Raw genomic sequence first — 21,807 nt, 5'->3', positions numbered from 1 at the left:
TTAAAATCTGTTTGTACCTTGCTATCATGTCATATGATCAGAAATATGTTATTATGTTATGATTATTTGACCTGCCCCAAGATCAAGCTGCTCACTTGCTCGCAAGTCAACCACACACACATACATCTGAACATTCCATCAGAACAGTGATGTAATTAAAATGTGACCTGTTCTCACACACACACACACACACACACACACACACACACACACACACACAGATATCAAAATGATGTCACTTACTCACACCCTCCCATAGAGACACACACACACATTCGACAGACACAATAGCCGTTTAGAGCAGGGCTTTGAACTGGTTCAAGGAACGAAAACGAAAACTGGGAACTTTTTCTATTTCACATGGAACAGAAACGAAACCAGAAACTTTATTATTTTTTTATGTTCCGGAACAGAAACGCTTATTAAAAATAATGGTAACCGGTTAATACCGGTTTTTATTTCGTTCCTCAAAGTTTCTGTAGCCTACAAATAGTCATTCTTCTCCTGCGCAAGTTTCTATGACCCGCTGGGGTTCACTTCCTGTGTGACGTTCGCTGATTGAATGGAGAGAGCGGGAAGGTGGACTACTAGTGAGTAAGTGCATTACTGAGTGTCTGAGCAAAGAAGAGCCTGAACGATGCAACCTCCCTATTGGCTGTTTGTAAAAATGTATCAGTTGTTGCCCTTCCCACGGGAATCATCGCGGGCTCGAGAGACGAGACCTGGCGAGTTAGTTCATTTGTAGCAGAACAAAATGTCTAGACACAAATCAGGTTTTCAGAAAAGGAAAGAAAATAAACGGAGGGTCGAAAATACAAAAAAGGAGGCAGAAAATGCAAAACGAGTTTTAAGGTAGGACAAATGGTTACTTTTCTGAGGCAGCCCGCCGTGGCTGCCTGCAGGCTTATTTATTATAGCCCATTTAGTTAAAATAGTTGATATAAAATGTTTATAGTTATGTGATGGTTGTCCTGATTTAGACTGTTTTTTTGGGGGGGGGGGGTTGCGCGATGTTGCACCCGGGTCCAGATTAGGGCAGAACCGGCCCTGGCTACATTTCAGCTGTAGTTTGTTTTATGTATGTATGTACTTGCATAGATGTGTACTTCCAATATGGCGCCTAACAAAATCTCGCGGCGCGGTGACGTCATGCGGTAGCCCTCTATAGGGCCTGACTAGCCTTTGGTAACACACTAAACGAATTATCTTTCATTTTTGGCACTTTTTCTGTTTGTGTAGATGGGAAGACATACTGAGAATCCAAATCACCAACATTTGAAATAATAATTGTTTTGAATTATTTCTTGTCTTATTTAATGAAGGTTGTAATAGAATTAGCCTACATTTGGCTTAAGCTGGATGAGACAGAGACATAATTTTATAGCCATTTGTTAAACCGCTGACAGGGAACGTAATTAACCATTCCGGGAATGAAATCTTTTTGTTCTAACCGGTTCGGGAACGTCTATTTAATGGTGGAACCCAAAACCGGAAACGTTAAAATTCCGTTTCTGTTCGGAACGAACCAATAGGAAAAAAATTCCGGTTCAAAGCCCTGGTTTAGAGAGATTATAATTTATTATAAAAGGTGTTTGTAATCTTTCATCTTTAGCGAGAATACTGCGATTAAACAGCAGTGAAACCGATCTCTAGTTCTCTGTTTTTTTGCGGTGTTCCGTCCCAGACGTCTGGGTGGTACGAGGGCGGGGGTCCCGAGAAGTAAGTTGACCGATTGACCGTTTCCGACTGGGTGAACCCTAACATCGTTCCAGAGTTTGAGCAGGTTGAGGTGGTAAATCTGTAGCGCCCCACCTCATAGTCAACGTCCCCGACTCGCCGTGTGACCTCAAAGGGTCCTTGCCACTTGGCGACTAATTTGGAGCTCGATGTGGGCAACAGTATAAGTACTTTATCTCCCGGTGCGAACTTCCTAAGGCGCGTACCCTTGTCGTACAGGCGGGTCTGTCGTTCTTGAGCCTGCCGCAAATTCTCCTGAGTTAGGTGCGTGAGTGTGTGGAGTTTTGCGCGCAGGTCAATAATGTATTGGATTTCGTTTTTACTTGGTGAAGGTCCCTCCTCCCAATTTTCCAGCAGCACATCTACAGTAGAATGCCGCACGGCTTACGCCCGTATAACAATTCAAACAGGGAGAACCCCGTGGAGGCTTGGGGGACCTCTTGCACTGCAAAGAGCAAGGGTTTGAGCCATTTATCCCAATTACATGCATCCTCACTTACGAATTTTTTAATTATGTTCTTGAGGGTGCGATTGAACCGTTCAACTAAGTCGTCCGTTTGTGGATGATACATGCTGGTGCGGATCGGCTTAATACCCAACAACCCATACAGTTCGTTCAGTGTACGTGACATAAACAAGGTGCCTTGGTCAGTCAGAATCTCTTTCGGGATTCCAACTCGGGAGATAACGTGGAAGAGTGCCTCTGCAATACTACGTGCTGAGATATTGCGAAGAGGCACCGCTTCCGGGTATCGCGTTGCATAGTCCACTAGAACTAATATAAAGCGGTACCCTCGTGTTGACTGATCTAATGACCCGACGAGATCCATCCCAATTCTTTCGAACAGGGTCTCGATTAACGGTAGAGGGCGCAAAGGTGCTTTTGGAATGGCCGCTGGATTTACTAACTGGCATTCGCGGCACGCCGTACACCACTTACGGACATCGCCGCGAATCCCTGGCCAATAGAACCGGGCCATTATTCGGGCTAGTGTTTTATCCTGCCCTAAGTGTCCAGCCATGGGATTAAAGTGAGCCTCCTGGAATACTAATTCCCGGCGGCTCTTCGGAATTAAAAGCTGCGTGACTCGCTCTTTAGTCTGAGTGTCCTGTGTCACTCGGTATAATCTATCCTTCATAATCGTGAAGTAGGGGAAGGACGGGGTGGCGTTTGGCTGGAGTGTTTGACCATCGATTACTCTCACTTGGTCAAACGCATGCCGCAGAGTCTCGTCTCGTGACTGTTCTAATGGAAAATCTGCGAGGGATTCTCCAACAGAGAGAGGAGGAGCCGGTGGCTCCTCACTCTGATGCGGAGCTGACGTAGACGGCTCTGACAGCTGCTCCCGCCAACGCAACACCGGGACCTCCCCCTGTTAACTGATGGCAGGACCCACTCTTCACTAAATGTGTCATTAAGTCCCGAAATCCCGGCCAATCAGTCCCCAAAATTAGAGAGTGGGTAAGGCGAGGATTAACTGCCGCCTTCACTATAAATTTTTCCCCTTGAAAAAAAATGTGGACCGACACTAGAGGGTAGTTGTGAACATCCCCGTGCACACACAACACCTTCACCAATTGTGTTCCCCCCAATGCCTCATCTTGCACCAGGCTTTGGTGGATTGAGGTCTGATTACAGCCAGAATCCACCAACGCCTGATATGTATCCCCTTGGATACTCACCAGTATGTGATACGCTCCGGCCCGATCGAGGGCGGCTCCTGGCGCGTCGGGGATCCGAACCACCGTGCCCACCTCCATTACCGAGCACTGCTGTTGGAGGTGGCCCGGCTCCCCGCAGCGCCAGTAAACCGGCCCGGGCTTCCTCTCTGCACTAGTGCTCTGGGGCTCACTCACCTGAGGGGGGGGAGAGATAGACACAGAAGGGAGACACGGGAGGGCACCGCGGGTGTGGCAGGCCGGCTGAGGTGGCACCGGCTCCCGCCTCCGCGGTGGGGGAATGGGGCGAGGAGGAGACACAGGAGGAGGGGAGAGAGAGAGAGAGGAGAGAAGAGAAGAGGTCGTCTACTGTCCTGCCGTCGGGACAGCCGCCAAATGGTCCTCCACCAGCTCGATTGCCTGATCCAGCGACGCCGGGCGGTGGCACTGGACCCACTCTGCGGTTCCCGCTGGTAAGCGCGCGATGAACTGCTCCAGTACCACCTGGTCGATGAGTCCCTCGGCGTCGTGGTTGTTGGCCCTCAACCACTGCCAGCAGGCATCCCGGAGTTGCTGGCTGAATGCAAATGGCCGGCCAACTTCCTCCAAGCACAGAGCGTGGACGCGCTGAAGCTGTTGGTCAGGGGTGCATCCCACCTGCTGGAGGACGGCCCGGCGAAGGTCCGCGTAGGCCAGCCGGCGGTCAGCAGGGAGCTGTAGCGCGGCCAGCTGTGCCTCTCCCGTTAGCAGGGGGAGGAGGCGCGCCGCGCGCTGTTCCATCGGCCACCCCGAGGTCTCTGCTACCTTCTCAAAGAGCGTGAGGAAGGCCTCGGGGTTGTCGTGCGGGCCCATCTTCATGAGGCTGAGGGGGGAAGGGCCCGCGGTGGTAGAGATGGTGGACCCCGCCAACACGAGGAGGTGCCGGAACGCCAGACGATCTTCCTGTTGCGCCAGCACCAGGGCCTCAAACCGTTGTTCTTGCTCCTTTCGGAGGGCGAGCAGCGCCTGGTGCTGGCTCTGTTGGGCCGTGGTGAGGGCATGGATCAGGTCAGCGAAGGGGGAGGACTCCATGGGGCTGTTCTCTTCTGTGCTCGTCCCGGGTTTCGGCACGACTGTGACAGTTCGTGTAGGTGGGTGGAGCACAGAAGGACAGCAGGACAGAGCTGAGTTCACAAAACTCGCGTTTATTCAGCTTTTCAGCGTCTATGTTCACTCTCACACACACTCAGACCCACGCACACACATCAGTCATCTGGTTCAGGAGAGAGCTCTCTCTGCTCTCGCTCTTTCTCCTTAAATAGGGCACGGTCACTGGGAAGACACACAAACACATTAATTAATGACAGGTGTAGTGATTCTGCCACTTACCTTCCCTGACTCCACCCTCCTGTCACAGACCGATGCTTGACCATGCCCCCGCTGCCACAATATATATATATACACACACACACACACACACACACACACATACATACACGCACACATTTTATATATATATACACAGGCTTTTGTCTAAACCGGGGAACAGGGGCGCTGCGCCCTCTTACTCTCGGCGTGCTCCCCCTTACCGAAATGCCGATTGAACCCCAAGTCACACTTAGGCCATGCACTTATATGCTACTGCACAACATGCAATCTCTCAAAATGATCTTTTCTCTGTGAAAACATCCCAGCAACATCATGTGACAATGTGTCTGATCATCAAATACGTTATAATTGCTCCAAAAATATTCCAATCATAGTAGATACACCGCCAGACGGTGCAAAAACAATCTGAATTGGCGTTTTCTAGACTGAGACACCATGTTGTTTAGTTGTTTACTTGTCGCGGCTGCTCTCACAAGATTTGACATGGGTTACATACAAGGTCAGCTGACTTGTCGAGCGAGATTTCTCGAGACTGAATGACCTTTCACCCACCGGCACGGGAGCTTTTGACAGAAGTAGTTCGCGAGTTGTTTTTATTGACACTTGGGCATTTAAAGATATCCCGCGGCACGAAACGGAAGAAAGCCAAAGACTGTCCGGGGCAGAAGAAGATTACTTCTTTCTTTTTCAATGTTGACAAACAATTTGTTACAATTTCCCTCTCAGATAGCCTCAGAATGTCCCATTGTAGCCTCAATTTTTCAAAGGAGAGGGGGGGACAACCGGCACCATTCCCTCCACCAATATATATATATATATATATATATATATATATATATATATATTTTTTTTTCGTGTGTGTGAGTAATTATGAAATCATCTTGGAGGCCGGATCAAACAGTCTCGTGGGTCGTATACGGCCGGATGTTCCCCACCCCTGCTCTAGTGGATGAAAAGCAACTCTAAGGAGTCGTTGAGTCATCATGTAAGTTTAGATCACTGGGCCTGGGTGTGAACGGTGTTAGCAGCCTAGAGAGTCGTCGAGGTCCTGTGAGTCACTGAAGTCAGCTGAGTTTTGGTGTGTATTCAGTTGTCTAGGAAGTGTGACAAGGACTGCATTGTAGGTTGATGAAGATGGCTTCCTTTATTCCTCTTTCAAACCACCAGTCCTCTCTGGCTAAAATGCGTACATTGCAGTCCTGAAATTTTAAATTTGAAAGAGGAGTATAGAAGTAAAGGAATCCATCTTCATCCACTAGAGGATAAATACCTGGAACTCCCCACTAGTCAGACAGTACTGAAGAAGCCTTTTGGATGAGAGGTGAAACATCTTCAAAAATTTCAAAGCAAGTCCAGTTGCCTTCTTTTAGCACCTGTGGTTTACTCTGATGTGGATGACTGAGAACCTTCACAAACATTCATATCAGTCATAAAACTGGACAAAGAGAACTAAATTAAACAAATGATGCAAAACCAATATAATTTTATAGTATCCAGCATTAAATACCTTTCTTGGAAAAAAAAATATGTGAATCTTTGCTTTCAATATCTGAGACCCCCTCGATCAACAATAACTTAATTAATCTTGCACCACAGGACTGGAGGAATTTTGGCTATCCCTCCTTCAAAAACTGCTAATGTTGTTTGGCTTCTTTGCATAAACTGAGCTTTTTAGGTCCTTCCACAACATTTCTATTGGATTAAAGTCTGGACCTTGACTTGGCAACTCAAAATAATTCTTGTGCTTTCACCATTTCTGTGTAGAGTTACTTGTGTGCTTAGGGTTGTTGTCTTTCTGTATGACCCACTTATGATTAAGCTTCAGTTCACAGCAGTGTTGTAGTCGAGTCACTAAACCTCGGTCCAGTCTCAAGTCCCCAGTGTTCAAGTCCGAGTCAAGTCCAAGTCATTAAAGAAAATTTTGAGTTGCGTCCGAGTTGAGTCTACTATTGATCCGAGCAGAATCTGAGTCAAGTCCACTACTGAGCCGAGTCAAGTCAAAGCACAAGACTCCAACCACACCATTTGACTAGGCATATCAGGTGAAAATTCAAATTCAATCCAAATTGCTTGAAACTGCCCTCATGAATTCAGGATTGAATGCAGAACAACAATTTTTACAGAATTAAAATGTTTCTGTTCTTGAGATATTACAAATCAAAGATCGAAAAAAAGGGCTAATTTTTAGAAAACTGCCATAATATTCTGTATGAGGATCACATGGTCCAAAATGCACCTCATTAACCAATGAGATCAAAAGTTTTCTTAATAACTTTTTTATTTTTCAAGATATTTACATGGAAATTGGCAGGAACATAGATGGTTGTGTACTGAATACAAAGTTTAAAAATTAGTAAAAACCAATTATGAAAATTAGTATATATTTAGTATTAATTATGCTAATTAGGTAAACACATTAAATTGGTACACTCTCGTCTTCAAAGTTTCACCAAATGGCTTTATTTGTGCAATATAAAGCTGATCTTAACTCTCATGTATACATCACAAAGAAGGATAAATCAATGTTAATTACAATTACAAATTACAAACACAATTATAAAATATGCATAAATAAGCACTGAATGTCATTCACATCTACCATTCTCTATAAAAAAAAAGATTATTTCTAATCACCTCTTTGTGCTCTGTAGGCCTTTGTATTTCTCAAAAGTAGTGACTACTAGTGTTTATATGAAAGAATCTCATCTCATTATCTGTAGCCGCTTTATCCTGTTCTACAGGGTCGCAGGCAAGCTGGAGCCTATCCCAGCTGACTACGGGCGAAAGGCGGGGTACACCCTGGACAAGTCGCCAGGTCATCACAGGGCTGACACAGAGACACAGACAACCATTCACACTCACATTCACACCTACGGTCAATTTAGAGTCACCAGTTAACCTAACCTGCATGTCTTTGGACTGTGGGGGAAACCGGAGCACCCGGAGGAAACCCACACGGACACAGGGAGAACATGCAAACTCTGCACAGAAAGGCCCTCACCGGCCACGGGGCTCGAACCCGGACCTTCTTGCTGTGAGGCGACAGCGTTAACCACTACACCACCGTACCGCCCATATGAAAGAATATAAATTATAATATTCACAGCTTTCAAGGTGAACCTATAATCTTAATCTTTATCTGTTTTTTTACAAGTAAGGGGAGACAGAAACGACATTTCGATTCTCCTATATGTCCTGGATATATAGTGAATTGACAAAGAATCTTTGAAAAAACTGTGTGATCCACATTCAATAAACAATTTCAGTTAACTGAACTGAAACTGACACTTGCCTTTCTGACTTCGGTTTTTTTTTAATATCATTCCAATCACTAAGATCTCAATATTTTTCATCAAAACAACTCCTGTTATATTTTAAAATAGTTATTTACATGAATCAACTTGATTGGAAAAAATAAGTAGGTAAAGCTATGAAAACTCACTTCAAAGTCTCCCATGAATCATAACATCAAAACTAGCAGACGGAAAATTTTGCTGAATCCTTCATCAGAAACAGTGAGAGCGAGAGAACGTCCCTATAAAAGTTATCTGATTGATATTCGCGAGTAATCCAGTCGGAAACCGATCAGAAGAGAGAGAGCCTGAGCGCGTTCCCGTGACTCAAAAATCACCGGCAGTTTCCCGATGTCCCACGAGCAGAGTGAACTCTGTTGTTCAGAGATAAAGACCCAATGGTTTAAAGAATCATCCAAGTAATTGGTGGCTACACTGATGGACCTCTTGCTTTGAACTGTGGGTCATGTTGCCACTTCACAGCTTCATTGTCTCCAGTTGGATCTTGAGCTCACGTTACTGTCAGTGCAGAGTTTCTGTTGGTCCTAGTTAAAAAGTTTGTTCATGTTTTTATCCAGTAAGAATAGTTTCCAGTTTAGAGTTTTCAGTCAAGTTTCAAACCCAAGTCATATTTGAGGCAGTGAACATGTGAGACAAATGACTCAACCCCATGTCTGTTATAGTAAAGTTGTTACTTCATGTACTTTACTCCGCATCATGTTTCCTAATACAGTAAGTACAGTGGTGCTTGAAAGTTTGTGAACCCTTTAGAATTTTCTATATTTCTGTATAAATATGACCTAAAACATCAGATTTTCACACAAGTCCTAAAAGTAGATAAAGAGAACCCAGTGTAATGGAAATTTCTAATAAACACTTCAGAATGCTTAACAGTTGTCTTTTCAGTCATTTATTATAGTAGATTATATAAAAGATATATAAAATAGGAAAGGAAAGAGAAGAATAGAAGAAGACATTACTTCTGATGATGCCGAGAGTACGCGCACTCTGAGTTGTGTTTTAGGAATGTTATCTATTATACTCTGAAAGCATTCTCTCACTGCTTGTGTCTTCACATGATTGGCTCAAGATTTTCTATGAAGCTTTGCTAAAGCGTGCACCTGGCGTGCTCTGGTATGTGCAGGCGGATGCGAGTTAGGGAGAGCTCAAGCTCCCTGCTTATTACCACCAAGGTCACAGAAAAGCAATTACAACATGTGGAAAAACATCTCTTCTTAGTAACTAAGCCACTTTAGTTCAACATACAGAAACACAGAGAATAATAATGTTCATCCATTAAAATTCCCTCACATTCCCCCCTTTTTATCCTATAGGATAAATTGCTAAAAGGAAAGAAGAGAACTGTACACAGTTTCAGTGATAAGAGTTCTCAGAGAGATTCGACTTAACACGTCATTGAGTGTACAGGGATAATGCTAAGGCTGTTTTTATAAGACATAGACATCTTAAATGAATGCTAGCAAGCCATATACATAGATCAGGAATAATAGAACAGGAAACAATCATAATGAAAGTGTTTTAAGTTAAGGCTAGTTTCATGTCAACTGTGCTGATGTCATCGAACGGTGGGTTATAGTGTTCATGTGAGTTTGGAGGCCAGTCAGGCAAGTAATCAGAGTCTATTTTCACCATCTGGTAACCAATATTTGTCAGCTGCCTCTGAAACACAGACATACAACATTGACAGAAAACAGGGAGCAAACATAGCATCACAATCACTAAGCCCAGGACCGGTATGGTGGATAGAATCAGAGTCTTCCATCCACTGAACCAATGCCACCAGCTGTCTTTGTCTCCTCCATGTTCGTCTGCTCATTGTTCAGCAACCTTGCGCATCTTGTTCAGTGCCTCAGTAATGTTACCGAGTTAACCCTTTCCCTTCTTGACGTGTATTGGTGCTCAGAGGGCAGGCACGCCCTATCAGCCCTCGTCCCACCTCACCGGGACTTGGAGGAAACTCAAAACCCTAAGACTTATCTATCAGCTAGACACTGAAATACTCTTCTCTATTGAGGGTGCGTGCATAATTGATGTGATACTCGCACTGTTCCATGCAGTGATGCCTTTCTTCCTCACGAGCTTTAGTCAGCGTCTAGTCACTTAGGCCTTCCTTTTCCTCCTGCTCAGCCAGTTCAGGAACCCTCCTGCAGTGGCTAGCATGGATCCACGTCATTCTGCCTGTGACCTTCACTGCCGTTGGGGTCGTGAGCAGGACCTGGAATGGGCTAGTCCACCGTGGCTTGTTCCACTTGGTTTGTTGGAAGTCCTTTACCACGATCCAATCCCCTGGTTGTAGATCGTGCAGAGGTCCCTCAGCGGGTTTGGGAAGTGCTTCTTTACCTGTTTGTGGATAGATTTCAAAGCAGAGGACAACGATGCACAGTAATTCAACATTGCATCATCACACAGTGTGGTGTCCAGCAGTGTTCCTTGAGCTGGCCCTATCCCCGTGTTGGGTACTCGTCCAAACAGAATTTCGAATGGGCTTAACCCATGTTTAGGCCTAGTTTGCATCCTCATTTGTGTGAGTACTACAGGGAGGACCTTTGTCCATCCTAGCCCTGTTTCTGCACAAGCTTTGCTTAGTTTATTTTTAAGTGACCCATTTTCCCTCTCTAAGTGTCAGTTCAATGAAGTCCATTTGGAGGTGATCAAATGGTTTGTCTGGTATTGGGTGTGCTGCTTGAGTTAGTTTGATACCTTGATCTGCATTATGTTGTGCACATATCAAGCATTGCTTGCAAAATTTCGTAGCATAATTTGAAAACCCCTTTGTGAACCATCTCTTTGTTACTTCTGATACCATCCCCCCTTTTTGACACATGGGTGAGCCCATGTGCCAATTTTGCATAGAAAGGGAACATGTATTTTGGTAGACAGGGACGGCCCGAGGGACAAACCCAGACCAAGTTTGCAAGGATACAGCCTGCCTGTTTCCAGACTTGTCTCTTGTCCTGGGTGGCAGTGCTCTGAAGGTCCGCTAGCTGTAAACAAGGGGTAGAAACCTGAGGAAAGGCAAGGTTAGAGGGTGAACTGGAAGCCGAGGCTGCACACTTAGCTGCCGCGTCCGCCCTGGCATTCCCTTGAGACACAAGATCAGTATTGTTAGTATGGGCAGCACACTTGCACACAGCAATGGCTCTAGGGAGTAGAACAGCATCCAACAACTCAGAGACCAGTTTATGACGTGCAATGGGAGATCCTGTGCTAGTGAGAAAATTTGTTTCCAAATAGTGCCAAAATCGTGCACAATGCCAAACGTGTACCTACTGTCCGTAAAAATATTGACAGATCACCCTGCCGCCAATTTGCATGCCTCAATGAGGGCACAGAGCTCTGCGGCCTGTGCCGACAGGTTCGAGGACAGACACGACGCCTTGAGGACCTCGTGATCTGAGACTATGGCAAAACCTACTTTGTTCTTTTCCGTCTCTGGGTCTCTGGAGGCTGAACCATCCACATAGAGGATCATGTCTGGATTTTCCAAAGGGTCACTCTAAGTCTGCCCTGGGGGAACAAAAATCATTAGTGAGAGCAACACAGTCATGTGGCTCTCCATCGTCCTCTGTAGGGAGAAGAGAGGCAGAATTCAGAACAGAACAACGTTTCACAGTGATGTTAGGCATATCAAGTATGACAGTGTTATACTTCAACCATCTCTGTGCTGACAAATGTGATGTCTTTTTTTTTTCCAACAGAAGCAGGGAGACAGCATGTGGGACCAAAGGGTGAAGTTAGAATACCCCACAATATTTCTGGAGGCAGTTACCGCCTTTTCAGCTGCAGCAACTGCACGCAGGCAAACAGGAAGTCCAGCCGCCACTGGATCCACCCTGCTGGAGAAGTAAGCTACAGGTCTCAATCTATCCCCGTGTTTCTGCAAAAGAACAGAGGTCATAAAACCCTTCTTTTCATCGACAGTTTGAACAAATGGTTTATTGGGGTCAGGCAGTCCCAGAGTGGGTGTGGTCTGCAGAGCGCTCTTTCGGGACGTCAGGCGCGCGTGGGACAGCTGCAGCATTGACTGCTTGCAGATCTTGGACAAACCTCCACTCATCGGGCTGGGACGGTTTTCTTGCCTTCTTAACTGGAAAAATAGGAGTGTGCACTGGAGAGTCCTGGCAAGGGACAATTACATCTGCCTTCAGCAACGAATCAAAGACCGGTCTTATACCTGCGATTGCTTCTGGTTTGAGTGGATACTGGGTCTGTTTAGGACCGAAATCTGATTTGGGGGTGATCACCACTGGTTCAGCATTCTTTATTAGGCCCACATCATGTTTACCCTTTGCCCAAATGGAATTTGGAACTCCCGCCAATTTGGGGTGCACCGCTGCTGGAGTTATGCCTGTGGAAACAGAGACAAACAGGCCACTATGGCCGGGGTCCCCAGGACCCTGGTCATCAGTGGCTAATATTACGCTGCGCTTAACATACACACACATAGCATGACTTTCTTTGTAGACCCCAAGCTTTTGGCAAAACAACACACTAGGGTCCTCTGTTTGGGACCATTCATTGTCATCGACTGCACACTTCCTGACCCACTTCCCCACGTCTTTCCAATGGGTGGCTCGTGGCCTTGGTAATGAGACATGGGATATAGAATTAATGATGTCAAAGAAATCATGTTGGCAGCAGCCGACCTCAGAGTCCTCTGACACGAGGCTGCGTATAACATGTTTGAGAACACTGCGATGAACATTGATGCAGCTGTTTGGACAATGAGTAAAATGGACCTGCACAGCGTAATAATGTTTAGACCAATACATAGTTTGAGGGTCAATCTTTCACGTGCATGGGGGTCTGCAAACCAAGTCTTTTCAAACTCTACATCTTGCCCTTGGTGAACATGTGCTGTGCAATGCAAATCTTCCTCTTTCATATAATCTGTGTCAACTGATGAGGTGTTCAAGCGTGCGAGCTGTACAAGGTGTTTTGGAGTTTGTGTGAGCTGATCTGAGCAGAGCCGCCAGACATACACATACAGGGGGCTTCCAAACCCATACTGCACACCACACATTTCACTTACTTCAATGGTTAGCCCATCTGGAGTGGACATGAGATTTACTCCTAATTTGCACATTAAATCACGTGCTAACAAATTCACTGGACATGTATGTGAGATGAGAAATGAGTGGGACGTAACTATTCCTCCCTCGCTTTCACACGGGAGGTTGACTGAGAAAGTTTCGGTTACAGGTCGTCCTGAGATGCCCACTGTCTGAATAGAATTTGAGCTGAGCGGTGGGTCTACTGGAAGTACCCCATGTTGTATCACTGAGTGTGCTGCTCCAGAATCTACTAAAAAGGCTAACACATGCCCACACACAGTGAGGGGCATACAAGGGAGTTTAGAAAAGGGAGTAGTTGTGTATTTTAACAAACTTAGTGCAACTTCAGGTGTATTTATTTGGACTGGTGTATCGGGCGTTTCCGTGTAGTCTTGCTGTTGCATGCAGGTGCTGCTACTAATGTGTTTAACATTATGTGAATGCTCCTGTCTATGTGTATGTGTATCATCAGATGTGTGTGTGTTACCTCCCCTGTTCTCTGTGCGGGGCCCATTCCCGGAGTCCGCCCATCAGTCTGCTTTGCTGTACTCCTCACGGGGCTTCTGCCTGTTACTGTGGAGACAATTTCGAGCCATGTGTCCCTTTTGATTGCAGTTGTAGCAGGTTGCACCTTTTATCCAGGACGAGTCACTCCAGGTCGTCCTGCCTCGGCCCCTACCTCGACCTCTTCCTCTTCCTCCTTGTCCAGGCTCAACAGTCTGGAAAAGAGTGAGAGTGGCGGCATGTAGGTCTTGGTCTCTTTGTGTCGACTTTGTCTTCTCCTTCTCCTTCAGCAGCTTTTCTGCATGCACAGCATACTGCTCGATCTTGGTGAGACTGGTGGTTTCCCACAGGAGACAGAGCTGCTTTACTAACTTGGCCACTGCTGGATCCATACCGCTCATGAAACTGTTCCGCAGGTGCGCTTCCCAGACCTCAGGAGTGCCTTCCACTCCAGCCAGGGTCGTGGGTCTGGTCAGGCCACTGTGTTTCTCATGCACGGCAGTGAGACGGGTGAGAAATGCTGACACCCTTTCTCCATCTTCTTGCTTACACATACTGATCTTAGTCATGTCTATGTTCAAAGGAAAAGCACTGTCCAGACAAGCACAGAGAGCATGGTATCTCTATATTCACCATTGCCAGCCATGCTCCAGTCTGGTGTAGTCATTCGCTGGTCAGCTTCCGGCCACTCTTTGGAAACCTTGTTCCAATCTGTACCCATCTTGGTCATGATTAGGCGGCGAAGCTCATGGGTGGTTGGAATTCTCTGCAAAATATCAACAGTTCGTTACCAAATCTCTTTCCTCCTACCTCTCTCACGTTGGGAAGAGAAGCCATGCTTTCCTTGATATCAGCTGTCATCCAGGGTCTGTGGACTAAAAGCACACCGTCAGCTCCAGCCACTTCCATCATTGGAAGATGAAGGACTTCAGACTTTAGATTATGGCCTTGTGGACCCACTGGTGAGCACGTGGTCAGGTCCAGGAAGGTATCTTTTCCATCGCCATATGCAAGACCAGATCTCGTGTGTGACGGAGAAGCGCTGAGAGGCGCTGATGCTGGAGGCAGCTGGTAGGCTGGGAGAGATTCCAGAGGCTCAGTATTTTTTTCTTCTTTGTCTCGACTTCTCCCCCTTTCTGTGGGTGAAGCGCTTGTGGGAATGATGTTCCGCCTTGCTGAGGAGGCAGTGTGTGTCGGGGTGGTGGGGCAGACTCCAGGTCAGGGTCCATCTGAAATTTCAAACACTGAGAAGAGGGTGAGAGCCCTGCCTGTCGTTTTTCTCTTTTGTACTCTCTCTTAAGTGTTTCTTCTTTCCATGCAGAAAACACCCTCCAGTCCCCTAAGAACTTAACATTATCTGCAGACTCTTCTTTTTCCTTCTGTTTCAACTTTTCTTCTAACTGTCCTATCTGCCTGGGACTAAAACTGCCCTTTCCAGGGAATCCTAAGTCCTTTACCCATATATCAAACTGTGCCAAATAATCCTCGCCATACGAGGTTTTCATAAACTGGATGTTTGGGCTGTCATAGGAACAGCCAATTCTTATTATAGCACATGTAGCTTCAGGCATACTTGCTTTTTCTTTTCTTTCCCTAACTTACTGTTTCTGTTCCTCATTGTACACTGTTATATCAATAGGTTATGACAACAATGGCTGAGTTTTTATTAGGATCACAAGAAGAGCAGGTTGGACTATGTCCAAAAATGCAACACAATAATCCTTTAGGTGTGTTCTTATTAGTAAACAATTTATCTGACATTTGCCTTAAATTAAAGCAGGTATCATTTAGCACAACAACCTCAAAGACAACTCGCGCATGTGTACAAAATCTGTTTCTCTGTTTCAGAATTTGGAGGAGGACAGTACTCTGTTAATTCATCAATATTTTGCGTGCACACCGGTGTGGCTTTGTGTTTTCGCGATCGAACCTCTCTATCTCGTTCTCCAGACGGGCCAGTTGTTCACACAGAACAAAGGGAGCAAGATTCAATTCCCACGAATCGCTGAACGTGAATCCGTCGAAACACGCACCCGTACTTCCCCTCCTCAAGTAGGCAAGCGATTACCCAGTCATCACTTAGGCGGATAATTCTCTTACACAACCCAATAAACTACTCGCAGTTTATTGTCTCAAAATTGTGTTTTATACGTTGTCTGCAAACATATTGATGGTACCACAGCTTAGCAGTCCTCCTGAGCTCGGACAAACTTCTGTCCGTCTCTTATATCAGTCTTCCTTGACTGGGACAATCTCTGTCCATCTCTTATATCATTCTTTAAATACTAGGACAAATCTCTGTCCATTTCTTGCATCATTCTTTAAATACTGTTTCCACTAATTTCTTTACACAAGAATGCAAAGTTATCACTTACTGGTTCGGTGAGCCCTGATGGCCTGGTCTCTCGTCCGAGTTCTCAGCTCCGCACCATAGCCTTGGGAGTGTTCCGTCGTCCGAGGATCAGACGCATAGGGCCCACCCAGGGGACGCCAAATTCTCATCTCATCTCATTATCTCTAGCCGCTTTATCCTGTTCTACAGGGTCACAGGCAAGCTGGAGCCTATCCCAGCTGACTACGGGCGAAAGGCGGGGTACACCCTGGACAAGTCACCAGGTCATCACAGGGCTGACACATAGACACAGACAACCATTCACACTCACATTCACACCTACGGTCAATTTAGAGTCACCAGTTAACCTAACCTGCATGTCATTGGACTGTGGGGGAAACTGGAGCACCCGGAGGAAACCCACGCGGACACGGGGAGAACATGCAAACTCCGCACAGAAAGGCCCTTGCCAGCCACGGGGCTCGAACCCAGACCTTCTTGCTGTGAGGCGACAGCGCTAACCACTACACCACCGTGCTGCCCGGACGCCAAATTGTAATGGAAATTTCTAATTAACACTTCAGAACGCTAACAGTTGTCTTTTCAGTCATTTATTATAGTAGATCATATAAAAGATATATAAAATAGGAAAGGAAAGAGAAGAATAGAAGAAGACATCACTTCTGATGATGCCGAGAGTACGCGCACTCCGAGTTGTGTTTTAGGAATGTTATCTATTATACTCTGAAAGCATTCGCTCACTGTTTGTGTCTTCACGTGATTGGCTCAAGATTTTCTATGAAGCTTTCTTAAAGCGTGCACCTGGCGTGCTCTGGTATGTACAGGCGGATGTGAGTTAGGGAGAGCTCAAGCTCCCTGCTTATTACCACCAAGGTCACAAAAGCGATTACAACATGTGGAAAAACATCTCTTCTTAGTAACTAAGCCACTTTAGTTCAACATACAGAAACACAGAGAATAATAATGTTCATCCATTAAAATTCCCTCACACCAGTTAAACAAATGAGACAAAAATATTATACTTGGTCATTTATTTATTGAGGAAAATGATCCAATATTACATAGTGGCAAAAGTATGTGAACCTTTGCTTTCAGTATCTGGTGTGACCCCCTTGTGCAGCAATAACTGCAACTAAACGTTTCCGGTAACTGTTGATCAGTCCTGCACACCGGCTTGGAGGAATTTTAGCCCATTCCTCCATAAAGAACAGCTTCAACTCTGGGATGTTGGTGGGTTTCCTCACATGAACTGCTTGCTTCAGGTCCTTCCACAACATTTCCATTGGATTAAGGTCAGGATTTTGACTTGGCCATTCCAAAACATTAACTTTATTCTTCTTTAACCATTCTTTGGTAGAACGACTTGTGTGCTTAGGGTCGTTGTCTTGCTGCATGACCCACCTTCTCTTGAGATTCAGTTCATGGACAGATGTCCTGACATTTTCCTTTAGAATTCGCTGGTATAATTCAGAATTCATTGTTCCATCAATGATGGCAAGCCATCCTGGCCCAGATGCAGCAAAACAGGCCCGAACCATGATACTACCACCACCATGTTTCACAGACGGGATAAGGTTTTTATGCTGGAATGCAGTGTTTTCCTTTCTCCAAACATAACGCTTCTCATTTCAACCAAAAAGTTCTATTTTGGTCTCATCCGTCCGCAAAACAGTTCGCCTCATCTCCTCGGAGAAATCCTTGAAACTGGAACAAAAGGGTGCATTGGAATCCCAGACCGCTGTTCCCCACTCTCTGGCCTTACCGGTGAGGAGCGTTATTGTATATGCTACCCGGGAGCATTCTGTGGGGAAGGCCAGAGGTTGCAGCTCTAGGATCAATGAACATTGAGACAGAAACGATCTGCAAGTACCTGGTTCTCCCTTGTAGGGCTGAGGCGCTGAAAGTCTCGGTTCGTGGAGAAAGGCGGTGGCAGGAGCTGACGTAGGACACGGCTGAGCAGGGGTAGACACAGCTTGACAGCGCTGCATCTGCATCGTAAGAAGGTTGAATGCGTTGGACAGGGTGGCGAGGTTCTGGGTAATTTGTTGTAGGTCTTGTTGGTGGGTCTCGAGGAGAGTCGCTTGCTGCTGGATGGCCATTCTCAGATGGGCGAGTTCTGCTGGATCCATGTTGGCCAGAATGTACTGTTAGGGTGGGTGGAGGTATGGTGAAGTTCGGATCCAAACAGAACACAGACAGTAATCCAATAAATAAGATGATTTAATACAGGGAAGAAAGGGCGTGGCAAAAGGTAAACAAACAGGACAAAAAACAAATGGCAAAAATAGTCCGGGCAAAATGAGAACAAACAACTTGACAAAAACATGAGACAGGCAAAGACAAAAATGCTAGCGCAAAAAACCCTGAACAAGAAAAGACCCTTAGTGCAAGAAACCATGAATCAGAAATAACCCTTAGTGCAAAAAAACATGAACCAGAAAAACGCTAGTGCAAAAACCATGAACAAAAGAAAATCGCTAGCGAGGAAAAACCATGAGAAGCAAGAGAGGCACAGAAACGGCTAGAGAAGCAAACGAGATGTTCTGGGAAGGTCTGAGTCTGAGAACGGCGTATTTATAAGCAGTGGTGAAAACCAGAACGTGAATGCAGGTGAGAAGGAATTCCTGTCCCGGATCCGGATCGGCGCTGGCGTGAGAGATCCGTAATCTCCGGAGTGGTTGTCCGGGGCAGAGTATGACACACTCCTCACAAAGTCTACTTTATAGACCCCTTCGCATGTTTGTAAACAAATCGACCGTTGCTAGGATGCGCGTGCAGCCTGGACTCAGAAACAATGGCGCTGCCCATAGACCGGCATTATGAGCGGTCAGATTATGCAAAACAATTGTCGTTACAAGATCAAGAATGCTACATAAATAAGTTAACTCTAACAAGTGGACATCGCCTACCGGATCCGTATTTAATTAAAGAGTGGACGGACGATGTTAGTAAGTTCCCTGGTATACAATGGCCAGATATATACTCGTACCTTATTGACAAGACTTCAGTGTACACCCACGAAAAACTTCGTGCCTACAAGTCTTTAGATGCATATGATTATGTTATGTGCGGGCATGTACAGAACGTGTTTTACACCGAAATTGATGAAAACTTCTGTGCTCTGAAGTCAAAAATCTTACCAAGTCAGCATCAAGGTCAGAAGGTTGCTATGTATGAAGCCTGGGTGGTATACAACAAGCTGGAAGGCTACGTTTTGACAGCCAATTGCACATGTATGGCAGGGTAAGTAATCTACTGTATTGAGTAAGTTGTCGTTGTTTGCCCTTGCAGATATTCGTTTATATTTTTTAATGTGAATTTTATTGTAGGCTTGGGTCATGCTGCAGCCATGCAGCTGCAATTTTATTCAAAGTCAAGGTTATTGTAAGAATGGGAAGGACAGAGAAAGCAGCAGTCACGTCTGGAGAGTGTGTGTGGAAAGACCTGAGCAAGAAAGAAGTTCAGCCAGCTCCGTTGAGGGAAATAAGATTCAACAAAACAAAGAAGCCAGGCAGGCAACTTCCAGATAGGTGTACTTCAGCAGCTGTTAGAAATACGACCACGACAGTCAGAGGCAAGTGATGTATGGAGAATGACCCTCTTTTGTTTCCTTTGGCCAAAGATGACTGAATGAATTACATTACTCTATATTCAATAAATGTTCACTAGGCTGTTTCTTGACATGAAACATCATGAGGACAATTCAGTCTAAGAATCCCAAAATGTTAATGGTTTGGTAGTTGTCATCTTTGAATTAGATTAGGATTTCAGAAATCAGATGATCTATTTTGCATTAGGTTAGCCAATGTGTTTAAAAATGTGACCATAGGGAAAGTGAAAAAAAGTGTGATAATTATATTACATACTTATGTGATTGTCTCTCCATTGCCAGAGTTGACAGATGATGATATAAATGAATTACGGATTATGGCACCTGGAGCAGCAGTATTGACGAGTATGGACAATAGTGATACGGACACCGCATCATCCGACTCTGGCACTGAGGAAGATGAAGACCTACCTGAGCCCTTGACTTCATTATTTAACATCTCATTCAGAGACCTGTCACCAGAGGAAATGGAGGTAAAATGTGAGGAAACCTTCCTCAGGCTAAAATCTAGACTGCTGCCTCGTCATTGTGAGCGGGTAGAATTTGTGTCACGGCAGCAGTCAGAATCTTCAGAATGGCTGAGCTATAGGGCTGGTCGGATAAGGAGCACCAGATTTCACCGCTGTGTGACCACAGATGAAAATATCAGCAAAGCATACCTAATGGACATAATGCAGTACAACAAAACACAGCTAAATGTGCCATCTGTTCTCTGGGGCAAGTCTATGGAGGAAATGGCCAGACAGACATACACTGCAGTTATGGCACAAAGCCATGAAGGCTTCAGTGTCAGCTCCTGTGGCTTAGTGATACGGCCCTCTGATCCATACCTTGGGTCCTCACCAGATGGCATCACACAATGTACATGCTGTGGCAAAGGGGTCTTAGAAATAAAGTGTCCTTACAAATACTGTGATGGCCTCCAGGGAAGCACAGAGGACACACAATTCTGTCTGGACAAATCACACATTTTGAAAAATTCACACCCCACGGGCGATTGCTCTAAGACAACGAGGGAGGCTCAGCCTCCTCTAAAAATGACGAACATCGTGTAGATGAATTGTGCTAGGCTTATGTTATAGCCAACCTTATAACATTGCTATTTCAGATCCAGAATCATAGAAATACATGTGCTCAACCCAACTACAGTGTGAAATCATTCCGTTATAACTTTCCCCAGTTCGCCTAATGTGTGCGTGAGTTTTTCCCCCTCGTGACAGCGCGATGCAGCCCAGCCTCAGTGCACTTCAATGGCATTTGGGAGCTATGCACTTGACAATCTCAAAATGCAAGACGGTTATTGGACAAATACTGCGAAAATGCCCGCCCACGGAGTCTCACGGACTCCCAGCCTCAGTGGACTTCAATGGCATTTGGGAGCTATGCGCTTTTCAATCTCAAAATGCAAGACAGTTATTGGACAAATACTGCGAAAATGCCCACCCACGGAGTTCCACGGACTCTCAGCCTCAGTGGACTTCAATGGCATTTGGGAGCTATGCGCTTTTCAATCTCAAAATGCAAGACAGTTATTGGACAAATACTGCGAAAATGCCCGCCCACGGAGTCCCACGGACTCCCAGCCTCAGTGCACTTCAATGGCATTTGGGAGCTATGCGCTTGTCAATCTCAAAATGCAAGACGGTTATTGGACAAATACTGCGAAAATGCCCGCCCATGGACTCCGAGCCTCACAGTGGGAGGGACATGGCAGTTTCCGCGAGGAGACTGGTGATTGGTGAAAGCGGCCAGATATTTTCTTTGATTGACAGCTCGTTTCAAATATAGACAGGCAGCGGTGAATTTCAGTTCAGTCCCATGCAGATTTGCAAGTGCTGTATTGTAAGAGATCAGCTTACATTTCGATTTCATTCATTACATACGGTTTCTACCAGCTTTTTTAGTTTGTATATATTTTCATTGTAAATAAAGTGTAAATATAGGTTGTCAAGTTTGCTATCTTAGTTCCGTTTATTTGAGTGACTGAACTTGAACTTGAGGGGGCTAGTCAGCTAGCAAGAAAGCTGCACACGGATGCCAAGCATTGCTGATTTCATTTTGGCGAAACCATTTGCCAGTCTTCCTTAGAAGAAAAAATTACAATTAAAGAGCAGGGTAGACCAACGCCTCAAACTGACTTGGTGAAAAAGGTAGGGAATAATACTCGTTCCTTTCAGCTCTCCTGGTACGAGAAAGTGAATTGGCTAA

General features: G+C 45.5%; 1 protein-coding gene across 2 annotated transcripts; it reads left to right on the top strand.

Annotated features, from left to right (window-relative positions):
• Positions 1-295: 295 nt before the first annotated feature.
• Positions 296-21,496, top strand: LOC132901441 (uncharacterized). 2 transcript variants are annotated; one of them, XM_060943838.1, is made up of 4 exons: positions 296-590; positions 19,117-19,232; positions 19,319-19,563; positions 19,882-21,496. In XM_060943838.1, exons 2-4 carry the CDS (start codon positions 19,159-19,161, stop codon positions 20,652-20,654), a joined length of 1,092 nt encoding a protein of 363 aa, XP_060799821.1. In that variant the 5' UTR covers positions 296-590; positions 19,117-19,158; the 3' UTR covers positions 20,655-21,496. The 2 variants fall into 2 exon arrangements, with proteins under 2 accessions (XP_060799821.1, XP_060799820.1); XM_060943837.1 differs by lacking the exon at positions 296-590 and having other exon boundaries at positions 17,451-19,232.
• The last annotated feature ends 311 nt before the right edge of the window (positions 21,497-21,807 follow it).

The sequence above is a fragment of the Neoarius graeffei genome, chromosome 17 (assembly GCF_027579695.1).
Source record: "Neoarius graeffei isolate fNeoGra1 chromosome 17, fNeoGra1.pri, whole genome shotgun sequence".
Lineage (NCBI taxonomy): Eukaryota > Metazoa > Chordata > Actinopteri > Siluriformes > Ariidae > Neoarius > Neoarius graeffei.
Note: the sequence above shows the minus strand (reverse complement) of the source record. Positions and strands in the feature narration are given on the sequence as shown.

Excerpts from the sequence above, each read along its gene's own strand:
- LOC132901441 (XM_060943837.1), top strand. The coding sequence starts at position 18,784 with ATGGCGCTGCCCATAGACCGGCATTATGAGCGGTCAGATTATGCAAAA. Across the intron at positions 19,233-19,318 it reads AATTGCACATGTATGGCAGG|GCTTGGGTCATGCTGCAGCC; the intron begins GTAAGTAATCTA and ends ATTTTATTGTAG. Across the intron at positions 19,564-19,881 it reads TACGACCACGACAGTCAGAG|AGTTGACAGATGATGATATA; the intron begins GCAAGTGATGTA and ends CTCCATTGCCAG.